Source organism: Schistocerca cancellata, chromosome 3 (genome assembly GCF_023864275.1).
Source record: "Schistocerca cancellata isolate TAMUIC-IGC-003103 chromosome 3, iqSchCanc2.1, whole genome shotgun sequence".
In the NCBI taxonomy this organism is placed as follows: domain Eukaryota; kingdom Metazoa; phylum Arthropoda; class Insecta; order Orthoptera; family Acrididae; genus Schistocerca; species Schistocerca cancellata.
The window spans coordinates 774,526,625-774,546,140 of record NC_064628.1 but is presented as its reverse complement, the minus strand read 5'-3'; the positions used below and the strand labels follow the sequence as shown (position 1 = coordinate 774,546,140).

At 45.3% G+C, this 19,516-nt stretch overlaps 1 protein-coding gene across 1 annotated transcript in view; it reads left to right on the top strand.

The window, feature by feature from the left end:
- The window catches only part of LOC126175813 (fibronectin type 3 and ankyrin repeat domains protein 1-like), a 168,894-nt gene that overhangs the window by 48,175 nt on the left and 101,203 nt on the right, over nt 1-19,516 (top strand). The window contains exons 3-4 of the mRNA XM_049922801.1: nt 7,813-7,937; nt 13,377-13,458. Of these exons, the coding sequence (XP_049778758.1) occupies nt 7,813-7,937; nt 13,377-13,458 (207 nt within the window). The remainder of the gene's footprint in view (nt 1-7,812; nt 7,938-13,376; nt 13,459-19,516) is intronic.

Below are 19,516 nucleotides of genomic sequence, written 5' to 3'. Positions count from 1 at the left end.
TGGATTAAAAGTTCATGCACCATCACAATTTCTAAACAGTACAAACTACAAGCACATGGTAGGAATAAAAAATTTTGCTATTGTAATTATGGAGTAATTAACGATTAAAGTTCCGATATTTCTAGTCATCAAGAGACAGCTACTTTTATGTTTTCAAGCTAAAAAAGTGTTTGTATCCCTAATAGAGATATAACATGATGATTTTTCACTCAGAATTAAGCATACTCATATTCTAATTGGTATTAGTTCATAAAACTGTAATTCTGACCAAACATAAAATGTAAAATTTTACTCGTACAAAATTTAAATAATTGAATCTAGGTCTTTCATTCCATAAAACTAATCGCTCTTTTCACCTGAAAAGGATAGGGTGTTTAAGTAAGTAAAATGATATATGCAAATTAACGAAATATATTGTTGCAATGACGAAACATGTAATTTATAGTCTTAATAGAAACAGATTCATTCCTACGAAATTATACACTTTTATTTCATGTAAATTCCTGTGTAATTTGGGAAGATGTATGTAAAAATTTCAATTGTATAAATCTAATCATTTAATATGTAACAATGACAGTAGTTATTTACCATCATATAAATATAGGCGATTTGTACGCCGCCAGAGGTCAGTCTGAGGTTAGTCTTACGTCAGTCATTAGACAGTGTTAAGTCAATTTTACACATGTAGTTCGCCGTCGAACATCTAGCGTGCGAAATAAAACTCTTTGTAAACAAGAAATACTGAAACTTACAAAGGGCATTCAAAAAGTTTTGCACAGTCCTCTCAATTTGTTTTATTTTTTGCAGGAGGAGAATGAAATTTTTGTGAACATACTTGGAACATTTAGCTATACATTGACCCTACCCAATGTAGCCTCAATCAGCTGTGAGGCATCGGGCCCAACGTTCTTTCCATGATGTAAATGCACTTTGGTAAAATTCTGAGGATTGACTTTTACACCATCGCTTGACGCAGGAAATAAAGTCTTTCTCACTATCAAATGTTTTACCGCACAGGTGGGCCTTCAGACGACCAAAGAGGTAAAAATCAGACGGAGCCAAGTCTGGACTGTAGGAAGGATGAGGAACAATTTTCCCACCCATTTTCCTGATTTTCTCCTGCGTCATAAGGGCCGTATGAGGTTTGACATTGTCATGGCGCAGTCTGATGAGCTGACCCTGAAGCTGTGATCTGTGGGTCTTGATGGCAGCACGCAGCTTCTCCAATGACAAACAGTAATGGTCCCAGTCTGGAGCCGCGTGACCGCTACGGTCGCAGGTTCGAATCCTGCCTCGGGCATGGATGTGTGTGATGTCCTTAGGTTAGTATGGTTTAGGTAGTTCTAAGTTCTAGGGGACTGATGACCTCAGAAGTTGAGTCCCATAGTGTTCAGGGCCAAGTAATGGTCCCGTTTAATTGTGGAGCCAGGTTCCAAAAAGTCAATGAAAATGATACCACAGTGATCCCAGAAGAAGGAGGCCATGACCTTTCAGCCTGCTGTTCATGAAAGTCTTGGTTCTTCTTCTGAGGGGTACATGCATGATGCCACTCTATGGACTGGATTTTGCTCTCAGGTTCGCACAAAAAAACCATATTTCATCCTGGGTAATGACGCTGTCAAAACACTGTTTCCATTCTTCAGTAAAGGTCTTCATGAGACACTCACACACGTTCTTCCTCATCGTTTTCATTTCTCTTGTCTGAAATCCAGGCACCCAACGTGCACAGATTTTTCTGTACCCTAGTGACGGTACCACTGATATCACACTACCGAATGACAAACAAGTCATTTCAGCAAGTTGTCGTGTCGTCGCACATCTATCATTTTGGATGATGTGATCAATGGTCTCCCTATTCACATCAATCACTGCTGTCGATGGTCTACTGGATTGTCCAGTAGAGAGAAATCACCTTCTTTAATTCTTTAAACCTCTGCCACCACCGCTGGATACTGCTGCGATCCACTGTTCTCCTCATAAACAGCTAGCGACTTCCTGTGAACTGATGTAGCAGATCCATCGCCGGTCTTGAAGCGGAACTCCATCACCGACCGTTGTCGCAACCTGACATCTACTTCACGGACCATTACGGCTCACAAAAATAAAAGAAAATACTTTTATATACCAACTTACAGCCAAATGTTCCAAGTATGTTCACAAAAAAAATTAATTCTCCTACTACAAAAAAAAAAAAAAAAGAGACAACTGTGCCAAACTTTTTGAACGCCCTTTGTATTTCAACCATTGCATGATTCTCATGTGGCGACACAATAACATCAAGATGAATCTACGGCAGCATTGAGAAGCAGCACCCCGGGCTACAAAAGATACGTACGATTTATTTGGTGGAGGATATCCGTAATACACTCCTGGAAATTGAAATAAGAACACTGTGAATTCATTGTCCCAGGAAGGGGAAACTTTATTGACACATTCCTGGGGTCAAATACATCACATGATCACACTGACAGAACCACAGGCACATAGACACAGGCAACAGAGCATGCACAATGTCGGTACTAGTACAGTGTATATCCACCTTTCGCAGCAATGCAGGCTGCTATTCTCCCGTGGAGACGATCGTAGAGATGCTGGATGTAGTCCTATGGAACGGCTTGCCATGCCATTTCCACCTGGCGCCTCAGTTGGACCAGCGTTCGTGCTGGACGTGCTGACCGCGTGAGACGACGCTTCATCCAGTCCCAAACATGTTCAATGGGGGACAGATCCGGAGATCTTGCTGGCCAGGGTAGTTGACTTACAGCTTCTAGAGCACGTTGGGTGGCACGGGATACATGCGGACGTGCATTGTCCTGCTGGAACAGCAAGTTCCCTTGCCGGTCTAGGAATGGTAGAACGATGGGTTCGATGACGGTTTGGATGTACCGTGCACTATTCAGTGTCCCCTCGACGATCACCAGTGGTGTACGGCCAGTGTAGGAGATCGCTCCCCACACCATGATGCCGGGTGTTGGCCCTGTGTGCCTCGGTCGTATGCAGTCCTGATTGTGGCGCTCACCTGCACGGCGCCAAACACGCATACGACCATCATTGGCACCAAGGCAGAAGCGACTCTCATCGCTGAAGACGACACGTCTCCATTCGTCCCTCCATTCACGCCTGTCGCGACACCACTGGAGGCGGGCTGCACGATGTTGGGGCGTGAGCGGAAGACGGCCTAACGGTGTGCGGGACCGTAGCCCAGCTTCATGGAGACGGTTGCGAATGGTCCTCGCCGATACCCCAGGAGCAACAGTGTCCCTAATTTGCTGGGAAGTGGCGGTGCGGTCCCCTACGGCACTGCGTAGGATCCTACGGTCTTGGCGTGCATCCGTGCGTCGCTGCGGTCCGGTCCCAGGTCGACGGGCACGTGCACCTTCCGCCGACCACTGGCGACAACATCGATGTACTGTGGAGACCTCACGCCCCACGTGTTGAGCAATTCGGCGGTATGTCCACCCGGCCTCCCGCATGCCCACTATACGCCCTCGCTCAAAGTCCGTCAACTGCACATACGGTTCACGTCCACGCTGTCGCGGCATGCTACCAGTGTTAAAGTCTGCGATGGAGCTCCGTATGCCACGGCAAACTGGCTGACACTGACGGCGGCGGTGCACAAATGCTGCGCAGCTAGCGCCATTCGACGGCCAACACCGCGGTTCCTGGTGTGTCCGCTGTGCCGTGCGTGTGATCATTACTTGTACAGCCCTCTCGCAGTGTCCGGAGCAAGTATGGTGGGTCTGACACACCGGTGTCAATGTGTTCTTTTTTCCATTTCCAGGAGTGTATGAAGTGTAATATTGTTTTTCTTGTGTTAAGCAACGATACACATTCCAAACTTTACCTACACAAAAACATTTTCGCCACGTTATATTACAAAGCGAACACGTGAGAATGAGCGTTTGCAGAAAATTCACTACCATTCCCTTGTACATGCGTAGAATCGTTTATACTAGAGGGAATAGAAGAGAACACGAGGTAGCGGACATACCTCTGAAAGCTGTGTTATTAGTTTTTAGTTTTTGGAGCTAATATTCGGCATACAGGATGCAACTCTATGTTGTAAGAGCCACAATGCGAAACTTTGCTATTCATTGAGGATTATTTCATAGGGCGAGCGCACTGTTATTGACGGAGTATGTAAATGGCACAGGGAAGGAAGAATTTAAGTGTCTCCATTTGTATGGAGGCGTCACATACGTGGAGATCGTGCACTTTACACGGAATTGCATCTCCATCTCTCCTTAGCACTGGTACAAAATTTTCCCTTTATGTCGGCTGCCGTTTTCTCCTGGGTCCTCATTACCATTGAGTGGAAATTTATAAAGAGAACACTAATTACAGACATCGAGCATCATCTCAAGAGGTGACACAGCTAGCGTTTCCACTACGCGTGTAAGGTCTAATGGTCATATTCTTCTTTTTTTTTTTTCTTTTCTAAAACTAAACTGGTCTAGTGGCAAAGCGCACTCTGCGTGATCCAGAGAGTTCAGTATCAAATCCCGTTCAGACCACAACTTTTTCATTATGATTTTTAACCGAGCATCCACTTCTCACAGATGCTGGAGTGGCCACGAAAGACACGTGATTCGGATCCCACGTTGAACTGCAGGTCTCCATTTTCCGATTACGTAACTGGAGAAGGTTAGGGACACGTCAGTAGCTGCATTGCCGTCCAGTTGAAAGGCTTGCAAGAGGCCTATCGGGTACACCAGACAGAACTCGCTTTTATTCGTGCTTATTAGCTTGTTTGCTCCGGTGAAAACCTGGCTTAAGCTATACAAACATTTTTTTGGATAACCTCATGTCGACAGTTCAGTTCTTGCATATGTAATTCTGATAAAAGTGGCTAGCAGAGAAAATAAAATCATTGCAGTGTTTGTTGCTACAGGCGACTTCCGTCAATGAGAACTTGTAATTAGTTGAAATGAAATACGTCTATGTACTACATTTTATAACAATTCCTATAGGCCATTCCCTATAATAATGTTTGAATGTTGTACATTTGTCAGTGAAACAGTTCTTTGTTTTTTGTCACAAAAATGCGAAGTGTCTATTGAACGGCAAAAATAAACATTTTTCTTGCACCAGGCACACCGGACAAAGGAAAAATTGATGCAGTCAGGCACTCCGCAGTAAGCACTAGTTTTATTTAGACAGGACTGGTATGGAGTCGGAAACGGTGGTCTCGGTCGTTGTTCTGCATATTACGCTGCACACCAGGCATCCTTGATCAAGTTCGTAAAGCGTGGCGAAGAAACCTGGCAATGCACAAATGACTGGAGCTTAAGAATACTGTTCCGTTGATAAACCTGAAATGAGAGAGAGGTATCGGAAATAATGTTGTCTGATAATTTCCTGGAAAATGCTTTCCACTGTCGAAAAAAATTCTTTATCGAGAGATTGAATCGCACTAGTAGTTCCAGGCGGACTCGACATTACAGATTTTTCGTTGTCCTCCACAAAAACAGAGGTGTCGTTCTGTCCAGACCATGAATCCAACAGTAGCAGTAAATTAGTAGGTAGGAATACGTTTCGAACGAAATGTTGAAAATTATTCTTTCCCATTTCTCCAGATTTTGATACGTCGATTACAAGATTTTTGCAACGAAACAGTCAATTTTTTATTTTTGGTACTAATTTGCCTTGCGGTTCTTGGAGACAGATTTACGGCTGCGGAAACAGTAAACCACTCATACTTATCACTGGCATTATCGTATATGAATGTGTCATTGCACTCACTGAGTGGGCAACTGACTCCGTCTTTTTTTCTATAGCATTGTCTATCACTGGCAGCTGCTATACACGTTTACCTGGTAATTTTGCGACTTCCTATTCAGTACGATTTCTTGAACCTGCGTAGCCAAGTCGACGAAGCCTGGAAATTAGCAATGTTCATGTCAGATGTAATTCGGAGGGCCCAGTCTCGTAGCTCACCATCGGTAACGGTGCATAGCCTCTCACGAGCAGTTTTAAATCTTTCGAACAGTTTTTCATTCAGATGGTTTCGGGTTTCCGTTTGGCGCATTACACCATGTAATTCATTCTTACATTTGTTCAGTTTACGCTCTGGTTTTACAAAACGAAAACGCCTTTACACACTGTGTAGCTTCAAGCGTTTTTTCCTTCCTTCGTTTAACTGATATTTCACTGCCTTTTCTTTGTCGCTGAAAGCTGTTGCAGGACGTGCCTTTTTAGGCTTGGAAGGTATTCTTCTTCAGAACTGTTAGTAGCACAACTGACGTCGTCCGAACAACAATTCATGGAACCGTCACATTTATTTCCTATTTTTTCTAACGTATCCACAATTTCAAACGAAATGTCGATATCATTCGAATGAATGTCAAGGAAATCAACTAAAAAATGACATATATATATATATATATACGTCCTCAGGAGAAATAGGTGATTCTGGCTGCAAACTACGTTCTTCATATTTCATCATTGCTAAATGGAGAACGTTAGTTGGATTCCACATTACAGTGGAACTGGAAGAAGAAAAGCAGGCATGCTTTACGTACGCAGGCATGGTTTACGTAAGCCCAATAAATATTAATTCAGCTTTATCTATATTCTCAGCACTTAGCAATATTGCAAAAAGCAACTGATAATTTGTAATACATGTTACTTGAGTGGCTAATTCGAGAAAATACTAACTGTGTACGCCGCGCGGCCTAAGGCGCTGCAGTCATGGACTGTGCGGCTGGTCCCGGCGGATGTTCGAGTCCTCCCTAGGGCATGGGTGTGTGTGTTTGTCCTTAGAATAATTTAGGTTAAGTAGTGTGTAAGCTTAGGGACTGATGACCTTAGCAGTTAAGTCCCATAAGATTTCACACACATTTAACAGTTTTGAGTAACTGTGTACTGTAGTGTCAGGGAAACTATCAACGAACGGTAACCTGAAACGTCCTTTACAAGTTACGATCGAATTGTGTCGTGTTTCCTGTTTACAGAAGTATCGCCGACACCGGCTCTGTGTGTGTGTGCCTTTTTGCGCATGCGCAGTTTCTACAGCGCCAGTAGGATTGTACATTTCTACCGCCGCAACGAATTTGGAAATTTTCAGCTTTTTTTTTTTTTTTTTTTTTTTTTTTTTTTTTTTTTTTTTTTTTAATACAGTACTTGCAGTGCTTCTTGGAAGCTAAAATTTTTACAGTACATTTCTTGCGTTGTCTTCTTCCTGTGTAAAAAATTTCAGGGTCGGTTTCGACATGTCTTATTGGACCATTCCCTGTTAGTAGTAACAGTGGTGATCGTCAGCAATACGAGGTACGCATTCCTCAAAAGCGAAGTATAGGGGATTTTCCAGTATGGTTGCTGACTTCCCCAGATTTAGGTTCATGATCCACCACTGCTTCACATCCTGTCAGAAAGTCACTTCAACCAAATTCTGCTTCCTTGTACAGGAACCTATACTTCCTGCATGCTATAGTCGTCCCTTTCCTCTCCTCTTCATCGATCAGCGTTCTGTTACCCTGTTGTTTTGGGAATATAAGTTGCACACCTACCCTTGGTCCTTATTTTATTTATTTATCTTTCGTTCTTTTCTATATTTTTTGCGGTCGCACTCCCATTCTCAAGCAATCATCCCTACGATCAGCCAAGCCAACAGGCTGCGATCCGGCATCGCCAATGGTCACACCGAGCTGACAGACTTACAAAACATACATATCGCGAAAAGACTATGAAAGGAAAATTGATGGCGAAGTGACACTGGTGCGCGACGCAATCTCCACAAATCACTGAAAGGTCAGAGGAAACGCTTCGGTACAAACCGATTCTGCTGAGTGTCCTCGTTCTGTTTGTTTACAGGGGCCACAGAACCCGTGAGCAGGTGCGAGACCTGCCGCCTGGAGGATGTGCCCACTTCCGTCTGCGAGCTTCCCTTGGCGACCGCCACAGCCCCTGGGGCGCCACTTTCGCCGCTAACACAACAGGTGGGCGACTCACAGAACTTCAAAATGAAGCAGTGCACTGCTGAAGTGCGATACAGATGCAGAGAACGCTTCTAGTTGCCTGGCAGTGAACTTCGAATACGGGGAAATAAGTTGCGAAAATCCTCATTCTTGCGTTTAGAAATAAGATTAGTAGTATATTTTTAATTTAAATTTTATGATTGGGCCTCGTATTGCAGTGGTAAAGTGCGTTTCTGAAAACGTTTTTGTGACCTTGCAAAGTAATAAACTCGAGAAACCTCAATCAGAAACTGAAAGTAACTTCTCGTAACTAGAGTTACCAGTGAAGCGAAATTTTTTTTGATGACATTGTCATTGCCTTATGACTGTTACACTATTTAGTCATGACACCCAATATTGCAATTTCGACCGTGTGGCCATTTTCAAGTTGGAAATAACTGTACTTTAGCACATCTCAAAACCTAAAACTCAAATGATATGACGTGTATGTATGTCAGACAGGTTTTAGGTTTTGACAGGTGCTAAAGTGTAATATTAGCAGTTGATAACGGCCACATGGTCAATATCGCTATAGTGGGCTGCAGAAATAGATAATTTTACAGTGAATAGTTGACTGCTACTTTAACATCTTTGTTGTAGTCATAGAGTACAAATACTGCTGAAGTGGCGGATTTTTAGAAAGTAGTTACAGTAGAAAACTATGTAAGTATTAAATAAACAAAAGGTATGAAGAATGATAATGCGTGATTACTACTTTAATTCCTCTAAGAATTAAAGAAGATTAAAAACATTAAAATGAATATTATATAATTTAGTTCCTAAAAAGTTCTAGAAGTGTGTTCATGGCACCTCACAGAAGAATGTTTACATATCGAGAAGTTTGTTGGCGTGGGACTAAAGGATGATCCATCCATGAAAGCAACAGGTACTGTGTTTGTGCGAACGCACTCGCGCGCGCGAATCTTTTTATGCTACACAGGAGTTATTATTGTTATTGGTAGTAGTAGTGCTGTTGACAATGTTTTAACTTGAACACCAGATGCAAAATTTAAGTCAATGTAACAAATAAACAAAATTTAACAAATGTGACAATAATAAATAATGTACATGCATTTCACTTCATTATATAAAAAGGCATGGGTGTAGCAGACAAAAAAGCTGCCCAGTTGGGGAAACATTATCCTTACAAAGGATACGAAGTGAGCAATGATTAAATTAACAGTTATCAACTTATTGTAATGTGAATAAGAAATAACGATAGAAAAACAGATGGTAGCAATACCTTTTACAAACAAAAACATGTGTTAATTTAGTACATTTGAAGGCACAGGTGAGAAACAGTTCAATTATTCACTCCAAAATTATTGTTATCTTAGCTTATCAGCAGTATTTATTGCACAGTTGCAATGTAGCTGAACACGGCCTTGACTCTCCTTTGTACAAGTATCCTGAGGTACAATGGTAACTGTTGCCAGGAAGTTGGACATGCGGTCTAACGCATGGCGGGAAGGAGCGCCTGGTGCCCGGCACGAATTCGCCCGGCGGACTTGTGTCGAGGTCCGGTGAGCCGGCTAGTCTGTGGATGGTTTTTAGGCGGTTTTCCATCTGCCACCATCTGCCACGGCGAATGCGGGCTCGTTTCCCTTATTCCGTCTCAGCTACACTATGTCGGCAATTGCTGTGCAAACAAGTTCTCCACGTACACGTACACCACCATTACTCTACCACGCAAACATAGGGGTTACACTCGTCTGGTGTGAGACGTTCCCTGGTGGGGTCCATCGGGGGCCGAACCTCACAATAACCCTGAGTTCGGTGTGGGGCGGCGGAGGGGTGAAGGGGACTGCGGTAGTCGTCGTGGGGTTGCGGACCACTGTGGCTGCGGCGGACACGGAGCCTCTCCGTCGTTTCTAGGCCCCCAGTTAACATGTAATACAGTACAATGGTAGCTGTTTGAGCCTGATAGGCTGTATAATCGAAACGTGAATTTGTGTTGATATTCACCTGTGCGACGTCACGAGAATGTAGCAATGAATAGATTCAAACCACTGTCTTGTCTGACCTACAGTGCCATTACTCACGGCCATAGCAAAACAATAATGCAATAGCATTCTTCACCTTACGTGTGACACATCATTACGTAATATTGGTTTCCACATTTCCGTTCAAGGTTAAAGAACATTTACGGTGAGAATGTTTCTAAGTACATAAAAGAGTAACGCAGTTGCACTAATACGATTAAACTGAAGAGGTAACTGATACAGGAAAACACTGTTCTGTGTCTCCTAGCCTAGTTAATCACAATTTCGGAAGTACATAATTATAACAACGTCAAAAATAGACCAATGATTATTAGGAAGTATTATTACTATAAGAACCATCAATAAACTTGTAACATCATAATTGCAGCCTGAGGCTTTTTATTAATTGTTATTAGTATATGTGGTGGAGTTTCCACCAATCACTATGATAGATAATAGAGGTAGGCTTGTAAATTTCCTATTCTTTGAGAAAAAAACTATTTTATAATTAACCTAAAATGATAGTTGCACCTTTTCCATATGTCTGTCGTCAGATTTTTGAAATTTCTGACTAAAATAACCTGCAGGAAAACAGGGGATGTGGCATATGGACGACGGCTCAAAACGCCATTTTCTACACGTCTTTACAACACCTAACACAAAACATTAATTACAGCGATGGATTGGTCGAGGAGCTCCAGTAGCATGGTGTCTTCATTCACCTGATCTTAGATCTGTTGCCTAGGTGACATCAATAAGCTTTTGAAAACGAACCTCACATTTATTTTTTTATTTTTTGTTTTTTTGAGTCACCAGACTTCTGCCATCCTCTTCATCTCAGAGCTTTCACCCTCTCCCCTCAATTATTTGTTATATGTATTCCAGTCTTTGTCTGCCCCTACAGTTTTTACCCTCTACAGCCCCCCCCTCTCGTATTACAGAAATTAATCACTGATGCCTTAATACGTGTCCTATTATCTCGCTTCTTCTTCTTATCAGTGTTCCCCATCTTTTCCTTCCTTCGCCGATTCTGCGAAAAATCCCGTCATTATCTTATTAGTCCTCCTAATTTTCAACATCCTTCTATAGCACCACATTAGATGCGTCCATCCTTTTCATTTCCAGTTTCCCTTTGATTCACTACCATACAACACTGATTAAGGCCGATGTTTGATACTAGCGGCTCTCTTTGCCAACGCTAATATGCTTTTTATGTTCTTCTTGCTTCGTCCATCATGTGTTATTTTGCTCCCAAGTTAGCAGAAACCTGTAACTTCATCTACATAGTGGTCCCCAATTTTGAGGTGAAGTTTATCGATAGTTCATTTCTTCTGCTCTTCGTTATTTCCGTCTTCCTTCATTTTACTTTCTAGCGATGTTTTTTACTCATGAGACTGTTTTTTTTTCATTCAATATGTCCTGTATTTCTTCTTCACTTTCTGTGTGGCCTGTTCATTCCATTCAACACATCCTGTATTTCTTCTTCTCTTTCACTGGAGATAGCAATGTCATCAGCGAATTCTGCCACTGATATCCTTTTACCCTGAATTTTAATCTTATTCTTGAGCCTTTCTCTTATATTCGTCGTTGCTTCCTCGATGTGTAGACTGAACAGCAGAGATGGTAGACTGCACCCCTCTCTTACACATTTTTTAATCCGAGGCGCTTCGTTTTTAGTCTTCCATCCTTATTGTTCCTACTTGGTTTTGTTCATTTTGTATATTGTCCTTCTCTCTTTGTAGCTTACTCAAAATTTTCTCTGTATTTCGAACGCCTTGCACCATTATTAACTATCTATCACTTTTTCAGGTCGATAAATCCTATGTATGTGACCTTCCTTTTTTTTATTCCGTTATCAATAGCAACGTCAGATATGCCTCTGTGGTATCCTTACTTTTCCGAAAGCCAAAAAACCCTTTATTCGCTTTATTATACTCATTTCTACAATTTGTTAATAGTTCCTTCCGCCTTGCATCAAACGCTTTTCATATCCATCTCCCCGTTAACTTTGGCTTCACTTGGCGTAGCACCCCACGTTACACACCTTCACGCTTCCAACAACTGCTCGCCTCTACGAAGTATTCCTCTTGACATCCATTCTCACCAGACCGCAATACGCGTTACAACCCGTACCTTTTCATCTCTTTCAACTTCTGGTATTCTCTTCCTCTCGCAGCTTGTAGCGTAACTATAGCAAAGAACCTTTTCACCACAACATGTATTGCTATTCGGAGTCCATCAGACACACACCTGTGCGCTACCAGTAGGATATACACTGAAGAGTCAAAGAAACTGGTACACCTGCATAATATCATATAGGACTCCTGCGAACACGCAGAATTCCGGAACACGACGTGTCATGGACTCGATTAATGTCTGAAGTAGTGCTGGAGGGAATTGACACCATGAATCCTGCAGGGCTGTCCATAAATCCGTAAGTGTACGAGGAGGTTGGGCTCTCTTCTGAACAGCACATTGCAAGGCATCACAGATATGCTCAATAATGATCACGTCGGGGAATTTGGTGGTCCTGAAGCCACTCTGTAGTAATTATCGACGTGTGGGGCATCGCATTGCCCTGCTGGAATTGCCCAAGTCTATCGGAATGCACAATGGACATGAATGAATGCAGGTGATCAGACGGGATTCTTACGTACGTGACACCTGTCAGAGTCGTATCTAGACATATTAGGGGACCGACATCACTCCAGCTGCACACGTCCAACGCCATTACAGAGCCTCCATCAGCTTGAAGAGTCCCCAGCTGACATGCAGGGTTCATGGATTCGTGAGATTGTCTCCATAGCCGTACACGTCCATCCGCTCGATACGATTTGGAACGAGACTCGTCCGACCAGACAACATGTTTCCAGTCATCAGCAGTCCAAGGTCGATGTTGATGGGCCCAGGCGAGGCGTAAAGCTTTGTGTCATGCAGTCGTCAAGGGTACACGATGATCCTTCGTCTCCAAAAGCCCATATCGATGATGTTTTGTTGAATGGTTCGCACACTGACACTTGTTGATGGCCCAGCACTGAAATCTGCAGCAGTTTGCCGAAGGGTTGCACTTGTGTTACGTTGAACGATTCTCTTCAGTACTCGTTGGTCCCGTTCTTGCAGCATCTTTTTCCGGCCGCAGCGATGTCGGAAATTCGATGTTTTACTGGATTCTTGATATTCACGGTACACTCGTGAAATGGTCGTACGGGAAAATCCCCACGTCCTCGCTACCTCGGAGATGCTGTGTCCCATCACTATAACACTACGTTCAAACTCACTTAAATCTTTATAACCTGCCATTATAGCAGCAGTACCCGATCTAAAAATAGCGCCAGACTTGTTGTCTTATATAGGCGTTGCCGACCGCAGCGCCGTATTCTGACCAGTTTCTGTGACGCTTTAGCGTATTTGTCCATAACGTGATCATTCGCTGTTGCAGAGGACCAGGTGGCGGTGGTGAAACTCGAGCGAGCAGTGGCTGCTGGCAAGACGGCCGTCGTCAAGAAAGTGCTCGCATCCAGGTAAACCCTCGTACTTCCAAGTAATAAACACTAAAATATTTTCTGTAAATCCTGATATTCCCCACTTCTAATAAAACGTTTCGAGAAGTGTTACCCGTCAGAATTCCGTAAATCTCAGAAAGAATATGTGGTAGTTCCATCTCGATGTTGTATTCCTTGACTTCGGGAAGACGTTCGACCAATTCTGTACTGGCGCCCAATGAAAAATTTGTGAATTTGAAGGACTATCAGACCTACTTTAGTATTGGAAGCAATTATCCCCAGAGCGCAGCATGTCATTATTAATGGAGAGATATCTTCAGACATAAAAATAACGTTGCGTGTATTCCAAGGGAGTGATATGGGATCATTACTGTTCATAGTATACATGAATGAACGGGTCAATAATATGAGAAGTTTCATGAGGCTGTCCACGGATGTCGCAGATGTATAAACGGAAATGCTAGAAAACTGTGGCGAAACGCAGGAAGCTTTGTAGATGATCGACGCGTAGTATAGGACAGGCAATTGGCCCCAATCATAAACAAATTTAATATATTTCGCATAAATAGGTGCAAAAGTACGTTATTGTTTGAAAGTTGTTGTGGAGGAGGAGACCAGACAGCGAGGTCATCGGTCTCATCGGATTAGGAAGGACGGGGAAGGAAGTCGGTCGTGCCCTTTCAAAGGAACTATCCCGGTATTTGCCTGGAGCGATTTAGGGAAATCACGGAAAACCTAAATCAGGATGGCCGGACGCGGGATTGAACCGTCGTCCTCCCGAATGGGAGTCCAGTTTGCTAACCACTGCGCCACCTCGCTGGGTAATTATTGTTTGATTAAACGATTGTCGAATAATCAGTGGAAACAGTCAATCCATTAAGAACGAAGAATTTAAAAAAAAATAAACGAAGTTACACATTATTGTGGCTGGCCAAGTAACTTTTATTGAATGCTAGAATACAGTTCAAAGTAACACCGACACATGACACTTTTTCAGTGTGGTCACCAAGTCTGTATAAAGAACGGTCGGAAGGTTTTACCAACTGTTCAGTTCCTCATACAGAAATCCGCTCCTTGTTTACGGAGCCATTCTAGGTCCGCTATGTGAACGTCATCATCGTTGGCAAATTTCCCACCCTGTCCCGCACTCAAGATGTTCTTTCAGCTTGCCGAGGATATGCAAATGACGTGCTGCAAGATCTGCACTTTTCGATCAGCTTCACCCACTATTCTTTGAGGTTTCGGGATTGCAGCCACATCACGTTGACTCCTTGCCACACTACCTCGGCTGGCAACCATCCAGCCATCTTCAGGTGAGAGTCCGTCATTGGAGACTGCTAGATTTCGATAGAGGACGCTCCTGTGACGGCCGCCAATGCGCATGCGTTTCTGAGCCAGTTTTTGCTACAAAGCCGACACCATGAACTAGCACTCTCCCCCTTCCTCCGTATTTGTACTCTTTCCCCACTGTGGCGACACCTGTCGCCAGTAGACAGCTCATTCCACCATGGACACCCCCCACTACCACCATCATTTACTGGTTCAAATGGCTCTGAGCACTATGGGACTTAACTTCTGAGGTCAACAGTCCCCTAGAACTTAGAACTAATTAAACCTAACTAACCTAAGGACATCACACACATCCATGCCCGAGGCAGGATTCGAACCTGCGATTGTAGCGGTCGCGCGGTTCCAGACTGTAGTGCCTAGAACCGCACGGCCACCTCAGCCGGCATCATTTACTCCTCCCCTTCCCCTGCACCCACTGTTACCTCCTGGAGTGCCTCCTCTGGGCTTCAACCGTCTACTCCATCTCCTCTCCTCCCATTCTATCTCCTCTACACCCCTGCATCCCCACCTGTATGCTGCTCCTGCGCCCGCTCATGCTCGTGCTCCTGCTGCTCCTCCTCCCCCTGCTCCTGTTCCTGCCCCCCTCTCAACACTACAACTCTTTGAGAAGACTTAACCCTACCCCACTCACCCTGCTATGACCGCTCCTGCTTCCCCCACCAGACTGATGGCCTGCTGTGCCACAGTTGATACCATTAAGTGCACAACCACCATTCAAAGTGCTTCCACCACACACAAGGGGCCTGCCTCCCACAACCTCCCATTCCAACCAGTCCCTCACTCCTCCTCTCAGGGCACCCCCACCAAACAACCTCCCAGGCACCCAAGTGGCAATGTTGCCTCCACCACCTCCTCCAAAAAACCACCACCAATCCCTCTTCCTTCTGATCCCCCATGGACACCAACCCTCCTCCCACATCCCCAGCCCCTGCCCCATATACCTTCGTCTTTGCCAACCCTGATCCTAAATTCCTCAATGACCACACCCTCACTCCCAAAATCTGTGCCCCTATTGCCCAACGTATCCCCCCACAGAGACTCTGTCCTCATCAAATCCCTCTCTCCCTCTTCCCACGCTGACCTCCTCTGGAAACTTTCCTGCATCACCTTTGGCCCTCATGCATCACTCACCAAACTCCTCCTGTCCTTGTCAGCCCCAGTCCCCTCATCATCCTTCAACCCTCACCGCTGTGATCACAAACCTCAGCCCTCTGGTCATGGAGGCGGATGTTTTGGCGGAAATGAATGCCCACTCCACTCTGGAAATCCTCTAAGCCCGCTATATCTACAACACCTACAGCTCTATCTTCCTCATGCATGTATTTACAGAGTATACCTCCTTCATAGAACACATCTTCACTCAAGGAGCCCTTATTTTCGACTGTCGCCACCCTATTCCCTCCTCAATCCTACTGATGGCACCACTGTCTTCTCTACAACAACCACCTCACCCAAAACTGCAAGAACCGCCCCCCCCCACCTGCCCCCACTGTAAAGCCTCCCACTTACTTGAACAGTGTCCTAACCTCGCCTCTTCTCCTTACTGCAACACCTGCAATGAACCCCACCTCACCTACTCCACCAAATGCAAAGCCAAATCCCCTCCCACCAACTCTGAGTTCACTCTCCCCAGCCCAATTGACCAGCCCATCCACCCCAACAATTCCCTCCACCCTCCCCCTATGGCTGAAGACACCATCCAGTTTCTGACCATTGTCCAGAATATCCACCCAACACCCCTTCACCCTCCAGGAGATCTCTCTTGCCACCCAATCCATTTTCCATTTGAATACCTACGCCACCTACTCCACAACCAGGCTCACTTTACCTTCACCTGCCTAGACCGCCTCATTTAAGCCCCTCTCTCCTCCTCCCTCTGCTCCCTCAACCCTCTTGCATCCTTGCATGTCAACAGTATTCTCTCCTATACCTAAACATTCACTCCCTCCCTTCCAACAAATACCTCTTCATGCATACCCTGCCCCAGCACCAGGTCGACTCCTTCATCCTTAATGAAACCTTCCTCTAACCTCACCATGTTGTCTGCACCTCTCCTTATCACCTTCACTGCACTGACAACCTCCTTCCCCTCACATGAGGTGAGGTTGCTATTGGCCACCTCAATCATATTCCCTGTCCAGCCAAAACCCCTGCACAATGACCCGATGAAACACCTTCTCATCAGCATCCTTTTTCCCTCCCTCACTGTTACCTGTGCCACTATCTATGTCCGTCCCACAGCTCCTCTCCCCTATGACTTCATTTCCCATGTTGACCATACTTCTCCTCCTATGTGATTGCTTCCAACCCCAACATCCATCACCCCCGCCCCTGCCCCCACCCTGCTGCCCTTCACAGTCCTCCGTCCTTGACTACCACCACGCTGACTGGGATGCCTACTGGGAATCCATTGCCTCACAGGTCAAAAGCCACCCCCTTACCTTTCACCAACCTGCTGACATCACCCATGCCTCTTCCTTCCACCAGCAGACCACCACTGAAAGTGTGGAGGCCTACATTCCTATCAAACTCATCCAACCTCACTGCCATACACTTCCTCCATATGTTGTCCTTCTCTGTGAATCCCACAGGATTTACTGCTCCTTCCTCCACACCCGTGACTGGGATACACTCATCCACCACTGGCAATTACAACTATACACCAGAAACCTCCTCATAGTAAAGAAACGCCGGGACTGGCACCAGACATGTGCACCCCTCAACTCCACCTGCCCTTTCAACTCCTCCAGGTACTGGCTTGCCTTTCACTGCCTTACTGGTAGCTATTCCACCCCGCATTACCGTCTTCTCCACAACAACCACCCCTTCCCTGACAATTTCAGTAAAGCTAACCATTTTGCTTCCCATCTCTCTGAGGTCTTCTCCATTCTTGAGAGTTCCATTCCTGATGGTCCCCATATTGATTACTCCCTCTTCCCTGCCATCCTTGAACACACTGATACCTCTGTCACACCACATGCACCTAGTTTCCAGTTCTTGGATCATTTACCCCCTCAGACATAAACACTCCCATCACCACACACAACATCAAACTAGCCCTCCACTCCAAATACAACACTACCCCTGGTTACGGCGGTGTCACCTATCCCCACCTCAAGGAATCCACCCACTCTCCTTCCTGGTTGCCCTTGCTATCCTGTAAAATGTCCTCCTCTCTCCCAACTTTTAGCCTGACCTGTGGAATACTTCCCACATCCTACTCTTCCCTAAACCAACACCCCCCCCCCCTCTGACACGTCCTTCTATTGTCCCATTTGCCTCACCTCCATGTTCAGTAAGGTTTTCGAGTCCCTCCCATTGTATTCATCACCACCTTAACCAGCGCCACCTCCTATCCCTTACCCAGTGTAGCTTCTGGCCCTCCTTCTCAGCTGACGCCCAGCTCCTTAACCTTACCAATCTTCTTTCCCTCAACTGTTGCTCTACTATCTTTGTTTCCTTTGACCTCCAGAACACATATAGACGTGTCTGGCATCACAGGTTCCTCTTTAAGCTCCAGACCTATGCCCAATCCATCAATTTCGTCCATCTCGTTGTCTACTTGCTCTCCCATCGTCTCTCCTATGTCACTACCCACAATACAAACTCCTTTACGTTCTATTCCACTGCTGGTGAGCCGCAAGGCTCCATCCTTTCCCCTATCCTCTTTCTCCTATGTACTGCAGATGCCCAAACCTACCTTCCAATTTGCTGATGACACTGCCTTCCTGGCCCTTTATACTACCTTTCAATGGTCCCATTGTACTCTTCAAACTCACCTCGACCAGTTCACCACCTGGTGCAACCAGTGGCTCCTTCCCATCAACCCTTCCAAGACCCAGGCAATCACCATAGGTTGTACCACCCACTCCTTCTGGCTCCACAATTCTTACCTCACCATTTATGGTCGTTGTATCCACCTCTCTCCTACCCTGAAATACCTTGGCTTCACAATCGACCGCCACCTCACCTGGACTCCCCGATCTCCTTACGATCGAACACAAAGCCTGCAATAGACTCCGCCTTCTGAAACTCCTGTCCGGCTGGACATGGGGACTGCATCCTTCCACCATCCTTCACACCTACAAATCCTTGACCCGCCCCATCCTTTGTTATGCTAGTGTCGCTTGGATTTCTGCCTCTCCCAGATTCTATAAAGCCTTCAAAATCCTAGAACGCCATGCACCCCGCCTTGCCTTCCATATCTGCCATCTGTCCCCCACACAAATCCTCTATGACCTCATCCCCTTCCCACATCTTCATCTTTTCCTTGAACACATCTACACCCTGTACATCATCTGCCAACTCAATTCACCCTGGTGTCTTGTATCCTCTCTACCCCCAGGCTGTTGCCACACTTTTACCATTGTGCCTGCCCTCTCTCCATCTCCACATCACTTTTCCCACCAGAAATTCCAGCAACTATCCCTCTTGGATGATGAGCTTCATCCTGATCTCTACCCCTCCTACCAACTCTAACCCCCACCTTCCCCCTCCCGTTCATAAGGGCTCCTCCTCCCTCCTATTCCCTTCCCCTCATCGGTTTTCTCCTCTGCCCACCCCCCTTTCCAGTGCACCCCTTCTGTGTGTCTACGCTCCCACCTGACTTGCCTTCCCTCTCCATCTCCCACCCTACCCATCTCCTGCCCCTTGCTGCGCGCCCTGACCCCTTTCTCTTTTCATCCGACCCCTGTCAGCCCCCCACCACCTCTGCTCTTTCCTGCCC